Here is a 23,427-nt window from a genome sequence, read left to right as displayed (position 1 = left end):
CTTGATCTAAACTTCACGAACTATACAAAAAGTTAATTCAAAATGGAGTAAGGATTATATGTAAAAATGTAGCACTATAAGGCTTTTAGGGGGAAAAAATAATAGGAGCAATTCTTCAGATCCTGGGGCTGTGGGAAGACACCAAACGCAGAATCCATAAAAGAAAGAAAAAAGAGACAAGTTGAATCATTCAAAATGAAAACCTTTTGCTCTAAAAGACCCTGTGAAGAGGACAAAAACACTGGGAGAAAATATTTGCCAACTACTTCTAACAAAGGACATTCTAGAATACATTAAAGAACTCCCAAAACTCAAGAGTGAAAACAAACAGTCCAATTACAAAATGGCCAAAAGACATGAACAGACATTGCACTGAACAGCACATAAAGCTGGCAAATCGGTGTATGGAAATATTTTCAACATCATTAGCCATCCGAAAAGGCAAGTTAAAATCACAGTGAGATATCACTACGATTATTTGAATGTCTAAAAATTAAAAAAAAAAAATAGTGATAACACCAAATGCTGGTGAGGATGCAGAGATACCAGACCCCTCGTACATTGGTGGTAGGAAAGTAAAATGGTACAGCCACTCAGGGAAAAGGTGCGGCAACTTCTTCCAAAATTAAACACGTGCTTAGCATACTACCCAGCAATTGGACTTGCAGCATTTGACCCAGAGAAGTGAAAACATACATTGACACAGAAACCTGTACATTAATGTTTATAGCAACTTTACTCATAATAGCCAGAAATCAGAAATGAGATGAAGCAAAATGTGAGGCGTCTATACCGCGGAACAGTGCTCAGCCATAGCATGACTGTTACATGCACCAAATGTGGCTGGATCTCAAGGGAATGATGCTGAATGAAAAAAGCCCATCTCAAAAGGTTACATAATCGACTATTCCATTTAATGTGACGTTCTTGAAATGACAAAATTATTGAGGGGAAAACGGGTTCAGGAGGGGAGAGAGGAGGAGGTGGCTGTGGCTACAAAAGGGTAGCATGAGAGTCCCTGTGATGAAACTGTTCTGTATTTTGACCTTGGTGGTAGTCACACAAATCTACATAAGTGATAAAGTTCCATAGAATTACACACACGCGTGCGCGCACACGCACACACACGCACGCACACGCGCACAAGTGCACGTAAAATTGGTGAAATCTGGACAAGAAGGGTGAATTGTATCACTGGCAATTTCCTGGTTGTGATATTATACTACAGTTGTGCAAGATGTCACCACTGGGGAAAACTGGATGAAGGGTATCCAGGGTTTCTCTGTATGATTTCTTACAACTGCATGTGAACCTACAAGGGTCTCAAAATGAAAAGTTAAAAGAAAGTATTGAGGACTGCAAAGAGATTTTGTTTGTGTTTAATATCAATCAGTATTTACTATGTTAGAAATTAAAATGGAGACAGTTCTAAAGTATTTATTAACTTATTTTTAAAATGATAATCAACCCATAAACAAAACATTTTACAAAAAATAATAAGTGCATTTTCAAAAAAAAAAAGTGAGAAGAGGGACAGAGTTTTACAAATTTACAAATCTCTTTAATGTCGGGCTTCATAGACAACTGGATGTCAGATCTGCTCCTACATTATAGAATGTTGTGCTATCACACATCATGCTGCCTCTGGAAAATTCCACGGTACACACATGAAAAATCGGGAGAAAAAGGCAAGCACTGTCTTAGTATTAGTCTGAAAATAATACAAAGGGTCTCAGAGATCCCCCAGGCAGCCTGAGACCACACTCCGGAAACTCCTGTGTGATCGCCATCATTCAGCCACACCTCTGGTCGTGCACTTAGCGAATGAGGTCGGGGCAGCACTGGTTTCATCTCCGTTCCAAGAGCATGTGCAATGCCTGGCATAAAGCTGATGCCCAGTAAATGTTTGATGAACCAATGGAATATTGATGACTTGTTAGCTGAAAGAGAGAGGTGTGGGGGGGGGGGGGGAGAAAGAGAGAGAAAGAGAGAGAGAGAGAGAGAGAGAGAGAGAGAGAAATCTGGTTGACAGTATATTGCTTTAGACTTTTAGTTCTGAGTCCGAATAAAGGTCAGAGTGTTCTGGTATAGCTTGATCCCACGGAACAAACATCGTTCTAAAAAACCGGAAGGCTCCTGGGGCATGAAACAGGAATGACTGAGTAGCCTTTTGAGAAAGGTCTCGCTGTGTCACAATTCCTCGCAAGTTTTTTCTTTTTCTTTTTGACTTCAGAGAGGAAGGGAAAGGGAGAAACAGCAATGATGAGAATCATTGATGGCTGCCTCCTGCACGCCCCCTACTGGGGATTGAGCCTATAACCCAGGCATGTGCCCCAACCAGGAATCACACCATGACCTCCTGGTGCATAGGTTGATGCCCAATCACTGAGCCACACCGGCTGGGCCCTCACAAATTTTGACTTTGAGGCCTCTCCACACCATCCAGACCAAGCATGGGGAGGAAGGGGCTCCGTGGACTGTGCAGTGACCTACTGAATTCTCTCCTGATTTATTACCCTGTGCTCCGAACTCCCGAGGTGGTCGCCAAAGCAGCCATTAGTGGCCAGTCTCAGCCCACGGCGTCCACTGTGGCTCTGGGAGGAGGAACGCAGTCTCTAGCCACCTTCCAGGTTACAAATTGGTTCTCAGTTCTCATCTGAGGTATTCATCACAGCACAGTTTAGCAGGGAGCATAGGAAAATGCACAGGCTCACCTAAAATCACCACTGAAAAATGTGGGTATCGACTCTGCGTCAGACCCTGAGCCAGACCTGTGGAACATTCTGAAGTGACAAAGCTCAGTCCCTGCCCCACGGAGCTCCCGCGCTAAGTGGGGAGATGATTCCACGCGGGCGCAACAAGGACTCTGAGTGAAATGAGCACTGGGTGAGAGAAATCACCTCTCCTTGGATCAGGGAGAGGAGGTGCATTCGATTACGGCCCTGGGAGCAGGAGAAGGCCATTGCCAGGCAGGCAGAGGCCCAGCACGCCAGAGGTTATTGTGCTAGGAGAGAGAGAGGCAATTGTACTCACACAGCAACAAGCAACAGTGGGCAACATAAAACGGAAGTGTATTTCTTTCTCTTATCATGGTCTAAGCTTAAATGGTCTAAGCTCCTACCGTGGCCCAGACCCCTTCCCTCCTCCTGCCCTCATCTGTTTACATGGTCCGAAACCATCACGTCTGCACCCCAGCCAGTGGATGTGGGCAAGCAGAAGACTGGGCATGCTGCTTCCTTCAAAGGCCCAGCTCAGGAGCTGCACGCCTTACTCTGCTCACATCCCACTGTCCAGAACGTGGCTGCAAAGGAGGCTGGGAAATGCAGCTGAAATATTTGAGTTTCTATTGCTCTATAAGAAGTTGGGAGACAACTCTAAGTTCCTGCCCTGAGCACAGAGGTGAAAACGCAGAGGGAGGTTAGAGAAGAAGCCAGAAGCTAGGTGTGTCTAGAAGTTGTGAGCGGGGAAGGAAAAAGATAGGGAAGGTGGGCTGGGGCCACCGGGTGGAAGGGCCACTTTGTTCTGTAAATCGATGGTTCTCAGGTTTGGGCACATGGCATCATCTGAGGGTTTGTTGAACCCCAATTACTGAGCTCCGCCTCCAGGGTATCTGACTCAGTGGGTCTGCGGAGAGGCCCGGAAATGTGCATTTTCAACCAGTTCCCAGGTGATCCTGGAGCCACAGAAAGGCTTTCTGTTTTTTTTTGTTTTATTGGATTTTACATTTTCTCTTTCTAATAAAAAGGCACCTATAAAACAGGTCAATACACAGAAAGCTTTTTTAAAATTTATTTTAATTCTTTATTGTTTAAAGTATTAGATATAGTATTACATAGGTCTCCTTCCCCCCACTCCCACTTTACCTCTCCCCAGCCACCCCCACCCCCAGCACATGCTCTCCTCCCCCCCTCCCCGCCCCAGTGTCTGTGACCATTGGTTATGCTTATATGCATGCATACAAGTCCTTTGGTTGGTCTCTTACTCCCCCTCCTCCCCTCGCCTTCCCTCTGAGGTTCGATGCTTCTCTTACACAGAAAGTTGTAAAGAAAGAGTGAGATGACAGGCCTGGGTTTCAGAAAGCCGATTCTGTTGAGTAATAGGGAACCGTTGTCCTGAAGCTTCCCCGTGCACTGGAGTTTCTCACCCTCTTGACCCTTAATGCTCCTGAGAAATTCCAGTCAAGGAAAACAGGGCTGACAGAGAGTCTGCAAGGCAGGGTCCACGCTGACGGCGTCCGTCTCAGTCTGGACCCACCAGCTCTTGGTTTTGTGTGCAGAAGCCTGGACAGGGGTGGTGGTGGTGGGCAAATGCCCTTCCTCCCTGTGCCAGAATTTCTCCATCAGTGATACAGACGGGGACCATTTGTCTACCTGGGAGCCAAGGACTTTCAGAAGGCACAGATCAAAAAGTTGGGCAATGTCCCAAGGCTGTGGGGATTCATGACTCACCTACACCATGGGTTGGAGAGCAAATTGGCACAACCCCTTGGAAGGCAGTTTGACAAACCAGAAAGGTAAATGCCCATACCCTTTGACCCAATGGTTCCATATCCAGGAAGTGAGCCTACAGATATATTCATGTTTATGTGTAATAGATAGGGTATTCAGTGCCCACTGTTTGTACTAGCAAGAGATGGGAAACAACATAAATATCACCCACAGGGGGCTGGTTGCATCCCAGAGATGGAATAATGAGAAGTCCTTAAAATAACAAGTTAGCCCTAGCTGGGTTTGGCTCACTTGAAAGAACATTGGCCTGTGAACTGCAGGGTCCCAGGTTCGACTCCAGTCATGAGCATGTATCTCAGGTGCAGGCTTGATCCCCCAGCCCTGGTCGGGGCATGTGCGAAGGCAACCAATCGACGTGTCTCTCTCAGGTCGATGTTCCTCTCTGTCTCTCTCCCTTCCACTCTCTTTAAAAATCAATGGAAAAATATCCTCAAGTAAGGATTAACAACAACAGAGCCAGTTTAGAATAATGATAGATGGATAGATAGAATGAGATAGATATAGATCAACATGTGTATGTACCTCTCTAATATATACATATGAAAGGGTGGACACTTGTTGTGATATGCTGCTATTAATACACATACATGTGCATGCATGTACACATGCTTATCTCTGCAGAGCACATCTCCAGGAGGTTCAGAGGGACAGGCTGCCCTTCAGGACAGGAATTAGAATGGAGGTCCAGGCTGAGAAGGAAACTTACATTTCACTGTAACCGTTTTTGTTGTATTTTTTCAACCCTGCATATGCATGCTTTATTTAAACAAAAAACATGGAAGCATTGCCATGTGCTTTACATGCTCTATCTCACTAAATCTTCAGAATCACCTGACTATTCTGACTATTCACACAGCACAGGGAGGTGAAGTCCTTTGGGGGAAGGAGGGGGGGGCAGGGGGAATGGAAGGAGCCTTGACTTGCAGGGTTTGCCGATTTCCAATGTTCCGATATTCCCACCATGGCCGGTTTCAAGCTGTAGAGTGAAGTCACTGAGCAGAGCCGGGAAGAGATGCTCACGATGAGCTCTCCTGAGCCGCAGGAAGCAGGGCAGCACAGCCCGGAAGGGGCCTTGCACTCCCGAGGAAGGCACCTGACTCTTTCCCCTTCATACGTGAGAGGCTTGCTTCCCACGAATAAAGCAAATGTAAGCAGATACACCACTTAAGGACCTTCCGGGCATCCTTATAGATAGACACCGGGTCTAGTTATGGTGTAAACAACCTGCCTGTTTTTCCATGGATTTGCAACAAAAACCAGAAATTAAAATTAAGCATCTTGGTTTTATTTGTGCAAATTGCTTTGCCATTCTCTTTATGAAATATTGCGCATGGCTATACATGTATACGGTAATAGAAGAAGAATATATTAGCGTGAGCATTCTGACAACCCAGTCCTGCGTGCTAACCAGGGCCAGCAAGCTAAGTTAGGAGAGTGGTTTAGAAACTTTGCCGGTGATTTAATGAGAACCGTGGGGGGGAGAGGGTCAGACCACCGCCTTGGATGCGAGCTGTATTCCAGACTGTCACCTGCTAGACGCCTCTAGCAGTCACTCCTCATTCTGAGTCTCAGCTGTCTCGTGTGTGAAGTGAGGGTGCTGCCCACCTCACAGATTACAGGCAGGCCTGCCATGCCTAATAGGTGAGGCTAACATGTGGTCTACATCTGGACACAAGGCAGGGTGTTTTTCCCCCAAAAGGTATCCCTAAGAAGAAAAAGAGGGTTGCCTTATTTTTAAGTTCTCAGGAAAGCTCACAGCATCTCTCATATTCCCTAGACTCTCTCAATTATTTTAAACAACAAAGTACTGTTTGTGGAAGACCAACTAATAGAATTGATGATTTAAAAAAAAAAAAAAAAGCAAACGATAGAATTGATGTTTTTTTTTAAAAAAAGGAGCAAACAATTTTTGACACAGATGTAGTCATAATTCCGAGGGGTTGGCCTCATGCTTCTTATAACGAGGACTTTTAAATGCAACACATTAAAATGTTAAGGTGTTGTGATCACAAATATAAATCAATAGGACAAAAAGAAAAACAATAGTGTCCTAAGCTTGAGTGAACTGGGACTTTGAGGATAAAATATTTCAGTGACAGCATTGTATAAAGGCTCAGAAAGTGATGGCTCACAAACAAGTTAGAATCGAAATCTATGTGATCTAGAAGGTGAGCGGGGTGATTCAGAAACCATCCCCAGTGATAATAAAAATACTGAGATCAAAGGTACACAACAAGAAGAGAGAGGAGCCGAAACCGGTTTGGCTCAGTGGATAGAGCGTCGGCCTGCGGACTGAAGGGTTCCGGGTTCGATTCCGGTCAAGGGCATGTGCCTGGGTTGCGGGCACATCCCCAGTGGGAGATGTGCAGGAGGCAGCTGACCGATGTTTCTCTCTCATCGATGTTTCTAACTCTCTATCTCTCTCCCTTCCTCTCTGTCAAAAATCAATAAAATATATTTAAAAAAAAAAAAAAAAAAAAAAAAAAAAAAGAAGAGAGAGGATAAAATTGTTTTGTTAAATACAAGCCTGGGAGGGGGAACAGTATTTCTAAAGTAATGTATTATTAACACATAATATCTTTGTAAAATATATTTTTAAATAATGTATTAATAATCTTGAGAGTATGTGCATACCTAACATAATAAATTAAATATTCTACATAGACATTTGATTATTTCATCTCCAGCCTTAAGAATGTATATATTCAAGTCGGTTCCCCAAACATTTTCTGTTTGGTAAGTTTCTCATTGTGAAAAAAAGAGAGGGTCATTTTATATCTGGGACCACCTAATACAGAGACAAGTCTGTGCAAGCACTTAAAACTCCCAAAGCCCGTGCGATTGCAACTGGTGCTGTCACGGTTGCTAATATAGTGTTTATTATGATTGTTCTACCACAAGCTGGTCTCTTCAGCTGTGCTCTTCCAACAACCTAACCTGGGTTGAAATTCCCCGATCTTCTGCTTCCTGGCTGCGTGATCTTGGGCAAGTTGCCTAACCTCCTTGTGCCCCAGTGTCCTCATCTGTAAAAGAGAGAATACAGTAATAGCATATCACAGGGGTAAGAATCCAATAAATTAGTATATATCAGAAGTGTATGAACCAGTCCTTGGTAAGTGCCTTTTAAATGTTATTTTTTTTCTCCGACAGGGAACTGTAACTACTTAGAAACATGGCAGGTTTCCTCACAATACCAGGTTTTGCCAGCAGGGAACTTGTCTTAGTCATCTCCGTATCCCCAGCTCACACAAAGGGCCTCACGCCCAGTAAATGTTGGTTGCAGCAATACGTTTTATAGAGAAAGCAAGGCAGTGTATACTGCTCAGGGCCCAGCACACCACCTGGCTCCCATTAGCTGAAAGAGGCAACACTTACAGTATTGACATCTATGGTGCAGCCTCATTTTTCACTGGCCGACCACAATCTAAAGGAAAATCACCGTGCAGTAGAGTCAGGAAGGACTGGGGAGTGGGTACTGCTTTCTTGGTGTTCTCACTGGACTGTGAGTCCCTCCTGGCATGCACTGGGTTTTATTTATCTCAGCCTCCACGCTGGCAAACAGTAGGAACTTAGCACTCACTGAGCAAATGAGTGATAGGATACAGTCTGCATTATGGTATGTTATTTTTTTAATTGAATTTAATTCTTTTTCATATCTGCAAAAAAGTATTTAAAATTAACACCAAAAACATAAAGACCAGTCAGTGTGGCTCAGTGGTTGAGCATTGACCTATGAAACAGGAGGTCACGGCTCGATTCCTGGTCAAGGGCATTTTCAGGCTCAATCCCCAGTAGGGGGCATGTAGGAGGCAGCCGATCAATGATTCTCTCTCATCCCTGATGTTTCTCTCTTCTCCCTTTCTCTCTGAAATCAATAAAACTATTTTTTAAAAGAGATACATAAAAAGGTCAAAGCATATGAAACGTTGAAAGAACCACCTAAAGAGAAGTTTTCTTGCCATCTAGAGTATTATTTATCCAAATGTTCCCTTTATGTCTGCACAACGACACACAAGTGCATAAGCAGAGTGGCTGTATTGTGTGATGGTTTAAGATCACAAGCTTTGGAATTGGATATGTGTGGGGCGCGGCTACAGTGTTTTGGCCAGGTCCAAGCCTTGGACTAATGAAAGGACAGGGTCCTCTCATTGCCACGTGCAAGTTCCAGCTGGAGGGCAGGGCCCTCCCAGCTCAATCATAGCCAACAGCTATGGTTGTAAGCTTGAACCTATGGTCCGAACTCGTGGCCCCACGTGCCTTGTGCTAGAGTTCAGGTGCATGTAGTTGAGTGGGGATGAAACTCACGAGAATGCTGTAAACAACGTGATCATGCCCCTACTTTGCCTCGTGGCATCTGCTATAAAATAAAGACACGGCTTGTGGATGCTGGCGCAGTCTCCTCATCAGGGAGGCAGCGTCCCACCGAGACCCAGCTTTCATTCTCTTGTCTGTCTTTTCTCAATCCTTTCACCCCCCCCCCCCCTCAGGATCACCTTTGGCCGTAACAAGTGGCGCCCGAGCAGGCCCTTTGGCCGTAATAGATATGCCTGGGTTTGAATCCAAGCTCCACCTTCTAAGTGGCATGGCCTTGAGAAAGTCACAGAACCTGTCTGTGCCTCAATTTCTACAAAAAAAAAAAAAAAAATGGAGATAATCATAAGACCTACACTATAGGCTTATTGAAATAATAAATTTAGTCTTTATAGAGCACTTAGGACAGCTCCAAATACAGAGACACAACTCAAGTAAGGTTAGCAATTATGTATACACTAGTGGCCTGGTGCACGAAATTTGTGCACACTAAACGGGGATTAACTAGAGGAAATATTTTAACTGCTATTTGCCCTTTCTCTATAACAGAAGTGTCAGAGATGAAAGAAAATTAGTAAAATGTATATGAAAATCTTCCTCCTGTCAGAGTCTGGGGCGCACCACAGGACCCAGAGTCAAGTCCCTGCCTGCCCACATGTGTCTCAAAATTGCACGAGATCCAGACCTGGCTGCCCCCCCCCCCCCACTATTGGGCTAGATCCAGACCTTGCCAGTCTCACCCTTGTCAAGCCCTGCTGGGTTGGGGGGTTGGGGGGGGGGCAGCCTCAGGTCCCCTGGCCCGGCATCAGGATGCGGGGCACGGCCTGAGGTCCCCCAGCCTAGACCAGGGTGGGGGGCGTGCCTTGAGGTCCCCCGTCAAGCCCCACCGGGCAGAGAGTGCAGCCTCAGGTCCCCCGGCCTGGTGCTAAGAGGGGGGCGCAGCCTCAGGCCCCCTGTCAAGCCCCACTGGGGCACGGCCTGAGGTCCCCCAGCCTGGGGCGAGGGGAGCAGCCTGAGGTCTCCCCGCCCAGCACTGGGGCAGGGGGGTGCACCTTGAGGTCCCCCGTCAAGCCCTGCCAGGTGGAGGTGCGCAGCCTCAGGACCCCTGGCCTGGCACCAGGATGCGGGGCACGGCCTGAGGTCCCCCAGCCTGGGCCAGGGCAGGGGGCACGCCTTGAGGTCCCCTGTCAAGCCCCGCTGGGTGGAGGATGCGGCCTGAGACCCTCTGGCAAGCCCCACCGGGCAGGGAGTGCAGCCTCAGGTCCCCCGGCCCGGTGCTAGGAGGGGGGAGTAGCCTCAGGTCCCCTGTCAAGCCCCACTGGGGGGGGCACGGCATGAGGTACCCCGGCCTGGGGCGAGGGGAGCAGCCTGAGGTCCCCAGGCCTGGTGTCGGGGTGGGGGGCGCAGCTTGAGGTCCCCTGGCCTGGTGCCGGGACAGGGGGAGCCGCCTGAGGTCCCCACACTCCCACACATACTCCCAGCCCAGCACCGGGGTGAGGGGAGCACCTTGAGGTCCCCCATCAAGCCCTGTGGTCAGGGGGCACAGACTCAGGTCCCCCGTCAAGCCCTACCAGGTGGGGGACATGGCCCGAGGTCCCCCGTCAAGCCCTACCAGGTGGAGGGCACAGCCTGAGGTCCCCTGGCCTGGCACCAAGGTGGGGGGGGCATGGCCTGAGGTCCCCTGTTAAGCCCCATGGGGGTAGGAGATGGGGGGGGGGGGTGGCCCAGCCTCAGGTCCCTGCTGATTGCTCGTTAAGACTCGTTATGGAAACTCGGCCTCCACTGTGGGTGCAGCCATCTTTGTGGAGGAGTGACAGTTGATTTGCATATTCCCTCTTTATTATATAGGATATTTAAACATGAGGTCACACTATAGATCAGGGGTGGGCAAACTTTTTGACTCGAGGGCCACAATGGGTTCTTAAACTGGACCGGAGGGCCGGAACCAAAGCATGGATGGAGTGTTTGTGTGAACTAATATAAATTCAAAGTAAACATCATTACATAAAAGGGTAGGGTCTTTTTTTTTTTTTTTTTTAGTTTTATTCATTTCAAACGAGCCGGATGCCCGCGGGTCGTAGTTTGCCCACGGCTGCTATAGATCCTAGTTTACATTTGCTTTTTTATGTACAAATATATAGCGAATATTTGTTCTTTGGAAGTACATACAGAGCTAATGCCTGCTTTCCTACATTATATTCAAATGTGTGGTGGTACGTAACTAATCCCCTGCCTCTGGTACTTGAGTATTCCTAATATTTTACTATTACAAATGACCACCCAAATCCTTGCTGCACATATATTGTTCCACACTTGGGTAAGTATTCTATAGGATAAACCCTAGGAATAAAATTGCTGGGCCAAAGTCCATTAATTTTAAAATATATTAATAAACAATGAATGATCAAATTGCCTTCCTAAAAGGCTGTTATTGCTTTACACTTTGATCAATGAGTGTACTTTGTTGCCTTATGGTTGTGTACATTTCAACCAGATTCCATGATCATTTATTCTGAATATCCTAATATCACAGAATTAAAGACTTTGCCCCGCTAGCTCTGTAATGTATTCCTTTATCTTTCCAAAAGCCATAAACAGCGGCTAGGAACTTAGCAACCAATTTTCTGCTGCAAATATAGCCTGACAGAGAATTTTTATGCAATTTCCAGATGAGAGAGGAGAAGTGTTGGGATTGCTGAGCCCTTTCAGGGGAAGCACCTTTGAAATGTGAAGCAGGGTGGCTGTATTTGCTTCCATCGTTGGTTCTGCAACTCGGACCCTTGTTTAGTAGACAAGAGGACCTCTCTGTTGCGTCCTGCTGGAATCAGCATCTCTAGTGCAGTGTTTCCAGGGTGTGATTCGGGCGCTGGCTGCTTGTAACCCTCCAGATGCTTTTAGGTGATGCAGGACAACAGGTGAACGTCATGGCCAGAAGCTGAACAGCGCCACCAAGCTGACAGGCTGGCTCAGTGGTGGCTAAAGCCCACGCCCACTTTTCATTTTAACCCTAGTAACAAACATACGTAATGTTTAAGATTAGTTTCTCTTCAAGTTAAATATTACTACAAGGCTGATAACAAAAATCCTATCCCACCCCCAAGTCTCATCCCATGAAGCAATACCTAAATCTGTGATTGCCTCTTCAATCCTGATTACAGGTGTCACCTCAAGATATTCTAATTATACACCTTTCCATTAACTACAGCTATAGAAAAAAAGAATTGTTTTCCTTCCTTTATTCTCTACACACACACACACTCCAAGTTTCCACAAATAATTATACCATAATTTTTGGTTAAAACAGCGTGTTGATTTTACATTGTAATGACAATATATTATTTCCAGCTGAGCATTATAGTTTATGATGATTGTTTTTCTTATAATTTTTATTGTGTTGCCTTTAATTATCACCTCGTGTCTTATTTGCTCAGTTTTCTATGTAATAGCTCCACTTCCTCCCTAAATTCTCTACAGTCACCTCAGCTTTGTGCTCCCTCTAAGGACAGTGTAGTGTAGTGTAATGTAATATTGTCAAAGTGTGGTCCCTGGGCCAGCAACATCCCATCAGCACCACCTGGGACCTTGTTAGAACTGGATTACCAAGCTCTACCCGTGCCTCACTGATGATCCTCACTGATGAGCCGCTCTGAGGGTGGGGCCCAGCAATCTGGGCTTTAACCAGCCTTTCACGTGATGCTGATGGGCTCTCAAGCTTGCGAACATCTGTATAATGGTTAAGAGCTTGGATACAAAACCCTAAGGCTGCCAGGATTCAAGTCCCAGCCATTCCACTCACTTGTGATGTAAGTTTCTGTGGCTCAATCTTGCCATTCATAAAATGGGGACAAGCCATCTCTCCCACATAGTTGCAAGCTGCATGGTGCTAGGCAGCATGACAAGCTCCAGTTTTTCTTGGAGATGGCCCTCCAGGCAGCCAGCTCAAGCTTCCGTCCTTCAGTACCTCCAAGGCCCTCCGAAGGCCCCCTCTAAGACCCCTGTGTCAGCTCCTCTTCCCTTAACCCCCTCTCGCCCTTGCCTCCCTGTTATAACTGCCATAACCCCATGCCACCTCCAGCCCCCAGCCCTGCCTCATTTCCTGCTAACCTTTCACTGCCCATTAGAGCAGTCTCAGCCCCCTCCCAGATTCCATCCTCCCACAATCCTCCCTTCCACCCAACCCTCCCTTCCCAGTCCAGAGCCCCCTGCTTTCCCATGGAACCACCCCCAAGGCTGGTTCTCACCCCCTCAAGTACTTGGGGGACAGTCCTTAGCATGACGTCCTACCTGAGTGTCAGCTCTCTCCAGCTACCCCGCTGACGGTGTGCTTGAAATACAGAGAATGCTTGACAAATCCAGTCTTCACCATGGCCCTCCAGTCTCTGCCCCATGACAGCCTCCACTCCCCTCTCATTTCCCACAGCTCCTCCCAGCGCCCATCCTAGGGCCTCTGCACTCCTTCCTCTGACGCCGAATGCTCTTCTAGTAAATCTGCCTCTGGCTGATGCCTTTACTTCAGGCAGGTCTCTGCCCAAAGGTCACCTCCTCACCCCTGACCGGTCTGGCTCAGTGGATAGAGCATCGGCCTGCAGACCAAAGGGTCCCAGGTTGGATTCAGGTCAGAGGCATGTACCTTGGTTGCGGGCACATCTCCAGTGGGAGGTTTGCAGGAGGCAGCTGATCGATGTTTCTCATCGATGTTTCTAACTCTCTATCCCTCTCCCTTCCTCTCTGTAAAAAATCAATAACATATATTAAAAAAAAAAAAAAAGGTCACCTCCTCAGAGAGGTTTCCCAAACCATCCATTCGAAAGCAGCGCCCACCCTGCTTTATTGTCCTCTGTAAACTAAGGTGGTTTGGAGTCACATAATCCCATGATGTCTTATTTTCTGTCAGTCCCGCGAGGCAGGGAGGGGCCCACTGAAAGGGCCTAACACCTCACTGTTGCCCTTCCCTTTCTCCTCCATTTCTTCTGTCACTAAATATTGAGCTCCAGCCATGTGTCTGACACATCTGAGGCTCCAGGGATATGGAGGTAGGCATGTTGGTTGAAAATGCTGAGCAGAGAGAGCTGAGCAGGGTCAGGTGGTGTGAAAAGGCGGGGTCTCAGCTCCAATCCAGCTCTGTGACCTCCTCCCTCAGTCTCTTCATCTGTAACATGGAGCTAATGATAGTAACTACATCACAGGATGGGCATGAGAATTCTTGGTTCATTTCTGTGCCTGACAGATAGAAAACTTTAGTAAAAGTTGGCTATTAGCCATACCAAGAATAGATTCCTGCTGCAACTCAAGAAAAATAAAGAAAAAAAGCTCAAGCCAGCAACAATTTTGCAAGTAGCTGGTCCTTCTCACAGCATACAAAAGTGGATATCCTAGACCAGGGGTCCTCAAACTACCGCCCGCGGGCCACATGCAAATACAAATATTGTATTTGTTCCCGTTTTGTTTTTTTACTTCAAAATAAGATATGTGCAATGTGCACAGGAATTTGTTCATAGTTTTTTTTTAAACTATAGTCCGGCCTTCCAACGGTCTGAGGGACAGTGAACTGGCCCCCTGTTTAAAAAGTTTGAGGACCCCTGTCCAAGACCTTCAGACCCCGTCTCTTAAAACTCAGGTCAGGAAACTAAGCAGAAGAGAGACTCCACGGGCCCTGCTCAGCCTCTAGGGCCAGTGACTGCAGGAATGGCCAGCCCTGCTGAGTACCAGGCAGCCTTTGGCCCTTAGAAGCTCTAAGTAAAGATATGGGTGTTCTGGTGGCAGGATTCTGTTTTTTCACCTTTTACATCAACTTTATTGCAGTATAATATGCATACAATAAAATGCTCCCACCCAGAAAATTGCCTTGTGTCCCTTAGTTCTCAATTCTCACCCCAAAGATAACCACTGGTATAATTCCTGCCACCATGGTTCAGTGTTGCTTGACTTTATAATGGAATCATATATACTTTTTCCTCCATTTTTTATAGCTTTATTGAGGTGAAGCTGTAAAATTAATGTACATAAACAGCACCTATTGAAAGTATTGAAGTGTTTTAGCACATGTCCCTTGAAACTATTCGCACACGAGAATTTCGAGATAACAAATCCATCACCCTGAAAAGTTTCCTACACCTCTGAATTCCATCCCTGCCTTCCCACCCCAACTACTGATGTGCTTTATGCCACTACAAACTAGTTTTGCATGTTCAAGAATTGTTTATTAGAATAATCCAGTATGTTCACTTTTGTGCCTGGCTTCTTTTACTCAGTGTAATTATTTTGATTCATTCATGCTATTGTATCAATACTTCATTCCTTTTTTTCCCCAAGCAGCATTTCACTGGGTATTTTTCCATTGATTTTTAGAGAGGGTGGAAGGGAGGGGGGAGCCAGACAGAGAGAAACATTGGTGTGAGAGAGACACATCCATTGGTTGCCTCCCGCATGCGCCCTGACTAGGACCATCAAGTCTGCAACCTAGGTACGTGCCCTTGACAAGAATTGAACCCAGGAACCTTCAGTCCACAGGCTGACACTATCCACATTGAGCCAAACCGGCTAGGGCTCCATTCATTTCTTGATAAACATCGGAGTTCAATTTGGGACTCTAATGGGAAAAGCCACTGTAAACATTCTTATGCAAATGTATTTGTGAACATAAGTTTTCATTTCTCTTGGATAAATACCAAAGCATAGAATCGCTGGGCCATAGGTAGATGAATAAAAAACTGCCAGATTATTTTCCCCAAAGTGATTGTACAATTTTACACTCTCACCAATTGGCTGAAGTTTAACATCAATTTTGTTCCTGTGTCATGGCTTCTGTACTTGTTCCCTCTTCCTTAAATGCCTTTCCACTAGTTTTAGCATGGCTGGCTTCAGGTCTCAGCTCGATGTCATATCTCACGGAGACTGTCATAGATTGAATTGTGTCTCATGCCCAACTTCAACACTACCCAAATTTGCCTGCTGAATTCACAAGCCCCCAGTACCTTAGCATGTAACATATTTGGAGATAAAGTTAAAGGGTCCATTGGGCTCCTAATCCGATCTAATTTGTGTCCTTGAGGAAAAGATATCCCAGGAAAGGTTTTGTGACGACACAGTCAGAAGGCAGGCCATCTGTAAACCAAGTAGAGGTCTCAGGAGGAACAAAACCTACCAACACTTTGATCTTGAACTGCTAGCCCCCAGAACTGTGAGAAAACAAATTTCTGTTCAGCCACCAGTCTGTGGAATTTTATTATGGGCAGACCTAACAGACCAATACAGAGGCCTTTCAATCACCATTTTGCAACAACAACAACAATAATTGATCCATGTAAGAATCATCAATGAATGCTGAAAGTCTGATGAAGTATAGGATAGTCTCAAAATATCTTCCCATAAGATGCTTAATAGCTACAAAGGGAAAAAGAGTTAACTTTTCTGTGGAGTATCGTGGCGGACACCACCTTAATCAAATGATCAAACATCACCAGCATTGGAACAAATCAACATCATGTGCCTCCCATTGTGATTCATTGAGAAGCCAACTTTCTGTGGTATTCCTGACAAAATGCATAACCTGAATCTAATCATGAGAAAACTTCAGACAAATCCAAATTTAGGGACATCTACAAAATAACTCTCCAACACTCTTAAAAAAGCCAAGGGCATGAAAGATGAAGGGCTAAGTAATCGTCCTTCCAGAGTAAAGGAAGGTAAAGAGACATGACAACTAAATGCAACAAGTGATCCTCAACTGGATCCTTGCGAATACCGTAGAGGACATTATTGGGACAATTAGCAAAATTTAAATATGGAAGGTATATTAAGTAAAAGAATCATATTATTAAAATAGCTGATTTTGATAACTGTACTGAGATTATGCATGAGAACATCCTTGTTCTCAGGAAATACACACAGAGCATATGGTGATAAAGGGACATGATGTCTGAAACTTATTGTAAAATGATTTAGGGAAAAAACCAAAATTCATGTTTTACACTCATATATACACAAGAGAAACGTGATAGTGAGAATGCAGCAAAATATAACAATTTGTTATTCTGGTTGAAAAGCATGAGAATTCTTTACTATTCTTGCAATTTATACATAACTTTGAAATTTTACATATAAAAGAGTCTTCAAGTGATCACACTATCACAATGGCCTGTCCCCAACCCCCAGGAACTCTTTAGCTCATTCTTTTTCTCCACTACACTTCTTGTAAAAAGCTATATCGTGTCTTTAATAATAATACCTATTTTTCTGTATGCAAGGCCCTGTCCTGTTCTAAGTGCTTTAATAGTACAAGCTCAGTGAATCCTACAATTATTGTTATCTTACAGATGAGGAATGGAGACACAAGAAAGTTGATTAACTTGCCCAAGGTGACCTACTTGATTTGTCTCACCTGGCACAGAACCTCAGTTAAGATAGAAACTGTTGTTCGCTGCTCTTTAGCGACTTAAAAAGAGAGCCTAGCACATTACAGGAATTTAATAAGTACCTGTAGATTCAGTTAACAAACATTGGGCATTTACTAGGCACTGGGGTACAAAGCAGTGAACAAAATATTTAAAAATCCTTGCAACCCTGGAGGTAAGGCTCAGTCTTATTTTGCAAAAAGGAAAATGAAGCTCCAATCTGAGAAATGATTTACCGAAGATAAAGGGATTAATTGGAGGCGGGGTGTTGATTCCAACCTAGCCCGGCGGTTCCCAGGAAGAAGCTATTCTAAATCCACCAAACCGACCAATCCTGTCAACCAATTCGTATTTATTACGCGCCTACTGCGTGCCGATCATCCTCGCTCATACAGGCGGAGAGGAGGCTGCGGTGCGTGCGCGGCGGCGGAGATCCGGGGCCGCGGCGGATCGCGGGAATTTGGCGCCTACGTTTGGAGTCGGGCTGTTCTCGCCTGTGATTGGGCCCCGTCTGCGGCTGCTCCGTCGACCTCGGCAGAAAGCGTTCGGCTCGGGGCTCGGCTGGCCTCCGGGGCATGGGCCACCAGGAGCCCCCGCTGGCCCGAGCGCCCGCCGAAGGCGCGCCTTATGTAAAGCGGTTATGTAAAGGGCTCAGCTGGCGCGAGCGCGTGCAGAGCCGCGGGAGCCCGGACGCCGGGTTCTGCCCCGCGCGCGCCGCGGCAATCTCCGGGGCCGCACCAGGTTCCGGCGCACGCCCGGCGCGGGCCATCGGCTCCCGCGCGGCTCGGTACCTACGGCAGCCCCGGCCGGGAGCGCACCATCCCCAGCCCGAGACTCCTGGGGGGAAACCCGCCGTCCGGAAGTGGAGGGGCTCCGGCCAGGTAAGGGCGCGGTCGGCGGAGGAAAAGTAAGTGCTCGGGCTGGAGCTCTCCCCACCGCCTGGGGCCCCGAGGAAGGGCCCCGGGCCCCGGACCGGGCGCATGCAGGGCCGCCGAAAGTTTAAGCCGACGCTCTCCACCCGCCGCCCTGGAGACGTGGGTCGGTCTGCTCGGCTCCACTCGGACTTAATTCAATGGACGGTTTACATGCTGGAGAACACTAGGCGGGAAGCGGGGAGGGGGGACCCCACAGGGAGGCGGGCAGGAAACAAGATTTCCACAGTCTGAGTGGCTTCTTAAGGCGATTGTAATAACTCGTAAAGTCTGCGAGAACTTGTTTTTCCTACTCCTAGACGATCAGTTAACTGGGAAGGTGGTGGGGGTGTTGCTGTTCTCTCCAGTTCCCCTCCGAGCCACGGCCTGTGGTTTCGTCTTTCCCGCTTTCCCCTCCCCTCCCAGGTTCCAGCAGCCGCGGTGGCTTCCGTCTTAAAGGGGCCGCGGCGGCCGGAGGAGGAGGAGGTGGGGCGCCCTCTGGTCTGCGCTCCCTGCCTCCGCGCCTCGGCCTGGTCGTTTAACCGATTCTTTCACCCGCAGGTCACAACCCAAGCACCCGCTCCTCTGCGTCCCGGGGCCGGACGGAGGGATGAGGCAGGGGGGGGCCGGGCAGCGCCGTTGCTGCTCCCCCCGCCGCCCGCAGCCATGGAAACGGGGGAGGCGGACGGCGCCCGCCGAGGTACACAAAGCCCCGAGAGGAAAAGGCGAAGCCCAGTGCCGCGGGCGCCCAGCGCGAAGCTGAGGCCAGTGGCTGCGGCCCAGGCCATGGATCCGGTGGCGGCCGAAGCCCCCGGCGAGGCCTACCTGGCTCGGCGGCGGCCCGAGGGTGGCGGCGGGTCCGCGCAGCCGCGCTACAGCCTGGTGGCCGAGATCGGGCGCGGCAGCTACGGCGTGGTTTACGAGGCCGTGGCCGGGCGCAGCGGGGCCCGGGTGGCGGTCAAGAAGATCCGCTGCGACGCCCCGGAAAACGTGGAGCTGGCGCTGGCGGAGTTCTGGGCCCTGACCAGCCTCAAGCGGCGCCACCAGAACGTGGTGCAGTTTGAGGAGTGTGTCCTGCAGCGCAACGGCCTAGCCCAGCGCATGAGCCATGGCAACAAGAACTCGCAGCTTTACCTGCGCCTGGTGGAGACCTCGCTCAAAGGTAGGAGCCCGGCGGACCGGGACCGGCCCGCCCGCCCGCCCGCGCGGGGCCGGGACCCGCTGCTGGGGGCGGCTCGGCCAGAGTGACCTCGGGACCACTGGGTCCTGTCACCCTGGGCCCAGACACACCCTCCTCTCCCTCCGGGCCCTGGCGTTGGGGCCCGCGTCGCAGCCTGGGACCTAGAACGGTCCCTGGGACGGACGTTAACTGGTATTTTCATAACAAGCGCTCGCTGAGTTCTAATCATTGTCTCAGTAAGTGCTCAGTGCGTGCGAGCCATTAAGGAACGACTAGTACTTTTAAGATCGGGAGGGGAGGGGAGGGGTGGGGTTCAGAGTTGGTGGAAGAACTGCATAAGCCCCCTCCTTCTCCAGGGCCTCTCCTCTTTCCCCTTCCTGCCTGGTTCCAGACATCCTCACGGCCCCCTCCCCCAGCTCCACCCCCAAACTCCTGCTTCCTACTCTTCCTTCTCCTCCCGCCGGCCCGGCGTCCCAGGGCAGTCCGCAAGCTGCCGGCTTTCTGGCCGAGTCCTCTGGGCCCCCGGAATAGTTAACCCCCCAGGTGGGCCCAGAGCTCTCACATCACATCACAATACCTAACGTCTTTTTCGCCCACTTTACATTCTTGAACGGTTTCTTAATCCTCAGAGGCTGGCATGGAAGTGGTTTTATTTGCCGGAAAGACAGGCTCAGTGAGGCAGGGGGCTTCGCCTGCCTTGGGAAGGCAGCCCTAGCTTCCGAGCTTTCATTGCAGTTGGGAGTGAGTCCATCCTGGGTTCTCAGCACTCACATCTTGCTCGTGTTCAGAGAGGAGAGGGCCATGGGCTACGAGGGTCTGAGGTTATTCATCTGAGTCCCAACTAGGTCCTACTGGTCTTCCAGAAGTGACTTCAGGTAATAATTTTAGAAGTCCTTCCTCTTTCCATAAATGGTGAAATTGATGATTAGACATGAACAATGATGAAGGTTAATCAGTTTGTAAGGGAAGTCACGTTGCATTGCTGCTTTCTTTACAAACTTTTTTATAAATCAAGTGCTGTGAATCCAGATTTGTCTTGCTTCAAGGCCTAGATCCTTTCAAATTGGTAATGGTGCCCTCCCTACCCCAGGATGAACCTTTTAGAATGGAGAGGATTTGGGGTGGGTTTGGATAAGGCATTTTGTTTGGAACTTTTGTCTGACTTTAAGATCTTACAAACTCATCCCAAGAGAATTCCCTGTCCCATTTCAAGTCTTTGTTTGACCGTGGGTTGAGGGACATGATGACTATCACCTGGGATCCTTTTTCAAACTAGGCTTTCGCTTTATATGCCCATCCCTGCCCCATCCATCCCGAAAAGCACACGCTCCCCCCAGGGCGAATATACGTATTTGTTTTGAAAAGATTTTCCAGTAGATTCTTTTAGCTCACCTGTATCTTATAAGCTCTTCACTTGACTCTCTGAAGAGAGACTCGACCCCTTTCTCTGAAATGAGTGGTCTGGGCATTAGCCTCCTGTTGACCAGAAGCCTTACTGATGTATTTTATACACTGTACTAGAGGCTGCTGCCCCACCCCCTGGTCAAACGCCCAGACAGGGGACAATTTGCATACTATATCTTTATTGTATAGAGTGCTTACACTAGAGTAAACTAGAAAAAAAAAAGAAAATGTTATTAAGAAAATCATAAGAAAAAATAAATTTATAGTATTTATTGAAAAAATCAGCATATACAGTTCAAGTCCTTGTTCAAGAGTCAACTGTACACTATTAAAACTTCCCCCACCTGGAGAATTTGTCACAACTCCACAGTAAACAGTGGTTGATACCATGGGCTTTGGAGTTAAACTCACTTTTATCATGGCTTGTCGGAACCGATTGCATGGGACTGGGGACAAGTTGTTTCAAGGCTGTGGGGAGCATTCCTTTATCCCTAAGATGACATCGGGTTGCCGTGCAGCCTGGGCGTGTCAGTCAGTGCCCAGATAAGGAGGATCTCATGGCCTCGGTAAGTTTAGGCTGTATTTTGAATCTTCTGCCATCATCCCCTTTGAGATGGGCAGTGTTCTTGTTAAGTCTCCCAAACTTGTTTGACCATGGAACACATCCCATTTCCTAGGAACACCTAGTTGACAGGAACATTGGTATTTTCTTCCTTTGTGAACTAAAACAGCTATAGAAATGAAGTATGTTGCTTTAGGTCACTTAATATGTTCCTTTCAGTAGTTTGGAGTGTTAATATATGAGCTTCTATTATGGGCCAGGTAATGTTCTTGACTCAGAGATGGAGCACTGAAGTGACATTGCCTCCACTTATGAAACTCACATTGAAATTTACACGTCAAGTGTTAATTTAGAAAGCAGTAAATAGGCATCCAGGGTTTTTTGTTTATTTGTCCTTTGCTATTAATATTAAAGTGGAGAACACTTTTTTGCTATAAATATTTAAAGTGGAGAACACATACCCAAATTATTCCATTTTCCCGGCTTCAGCTTCCAAAGTTTAGCAGTCTTACTCTGCGGTGTGGTGCTGACTTTACAACATACTGATATTCAGGAATGTTAGAGCTGGAAGGTATCTTAGAGATAATCTGGCTCAGCTGTCATTTAAGGAGAAAATCCTTTGTAGCCACCTTTTCCGGTCTTCAGCAGTTTAGGGTAATTTTGAAACAGAACAAAAGGGTTCATCTGCCATAAGGTCTCAGTTGAACCAACTCTACGTACAGGCACACCTCCTCCAGTAGGTGTGGTCCACATCATCACAATGGAGCCAGTCGGAATCTTTTTGCTGGTGGAGGGTCTTCAGTTGGTTTAAAAAATAAAAAAGGGAAGCACAATAAACGAGGTATGCCTGTACTCTATACTTTTACTGAGTCCCTGTAGTGTTATTTAGTTCACTGTATTTTACAGGCTCTTCATTCTCAGACTGTCTCCTCCTTCACTATGGTTAATGAATGGTCTGGACTTGTCCTAAAAGAACTTAATTTGGAAAGTTTGAGGACCTGTAGAAGACTTAAATTCTAATCGGGTCACAGGAGGAAAAAGCAGGTTGGCTCATTAACAAGGGCTTCCTACAGAATATTGTAAAGAATTAACAGGAATGAGAATCAGAAGTGGGCAGAGAAGGTGGGCCTGAAAGAAGGGAGCCTAGGACATGTGGGTAGGTAGTGAAGAGAGAAGGTGGAATCATTTATTTCACAGTTGGGCCAAATGGAAAATAGTGTTTTCCCAACATTAGTATCAGCTCTCTAGTGAACACTCAGAGGCATTTCTATAGTCTTAACAAATTATTTTGACACATAAATAATCCAATATCTAAAAGAAGAGGGCAGCTTTTAAATTCAGTTCTTGGTCTTCTCTAACCTTGTTTAATAGACTTCTGTGTCTGTCCTTTTCTCTCTGAACATACATGGAACAAGTCCTACCCAGATCATGATGTAGATAACAGAAGCTGCAGAGTCCATAGCGGTCTTAGGTGTCGATCTGGCTTTCTGTTTCACAGGGAAGGAAACTGAAGCCCAGAAAAGCACAGGACTTGCCCCAAAGGAGTTAGTGGTGGCATTCAGGAGAGCCTCCAGGCGTTTAAACACCAGATTAGCAATCCTGTAAATTATTTGGTTAATGAATTAGTGTCTTTATTTAACTTTTAAATGCTAAGGCATCAACAGTTCTTTTTTTTTTTTAATATATGTTATTGATTTTTTACAGAGAGGAAGGGAGAGGGATAGAGAGTTAGAAACATCGATGAGAAACATCAATCAGCTGCCTCCTGCACGCCCCCTACTGGGGATGTGCCCGCAGCCAAGGTACATCACCTGACCGGAATCGAACCTGGGACCCTTGAGTCCACAGGCCGACGCTCTATCCACTGAACCAAACCGGTTAGGGCAACAGTTCATTTTTATCTCCTTGTTTCCTTTGCTAAAGCACCTAAAACTAAATTCATGATTACTACCACTTAGAAGACAGCAGGCAAGCCTTGAGGTCAGTGTAAAACTCAGAAATTCTGGTGCTTTCTCTTAAAGTGCACATTGATCCTAAGGACAAAACAAAACAAACCAAAAAAACCAGGACAAACTCTCCAGGCTCATAAAACCAAATTAGAAAGCTAGGAACCTAGCTTGTCCAAACTTGGTAAACAGTAGCTCTGCTTTACCAGTTA

General features: G+C 47.1%; 1 protein-coding gene across 2 annotated transcripts in view; it reads left to right on the top strand.

Moving 5' to 3' along the window:
* The first annotated feature begins 17,653 nt into the window (after window positions 1–17,653).
* The window catches only part of STK35 (serine/threonine kinase 35), a 38,790-nt gene continuing 33,016 nt past the window's right edge, over window positions 17,654–23,427 (top strand). Inside the window, exons 1-2 of one of the 2 annotated variants that reach the window (XM_081096748.1) lie at window positions 17,654–18,093; window positions 18,685–19,285. In XM_081096748.1, the coding sequence (XP_080952874.1) occupies window positions 17,788–18,093; window positions 18,685–19,285 (907 nt within the window). In that variant the 5' untranslated portion in view covers window positions 17,654–17,787. Of the gene's footprint in view, window positions 18,094–18,684; window positions 19,286–23,427 lie in introns of those variants that run through there. The other variant, XM_081096747.1, reaches the window with a different exon arrangement.

The sequence above is a fragment of the Myotis nattereri genome (genome assembly GCF_964212035.1).
Source record: "Myotis nattereri genome assembly, chromosome: 8".
In the NCBI taxonomy this organism is placed as follows: domain Eukaryota; kingdom Metazoa; phylum Chordata; class Mammalia; order Chiroptera; family Vespertilionidae; genus Myotis; species Myotis nattereri.
This window is presented reverse-complemented; position numbering and strand designations above follow the sequence as displayed.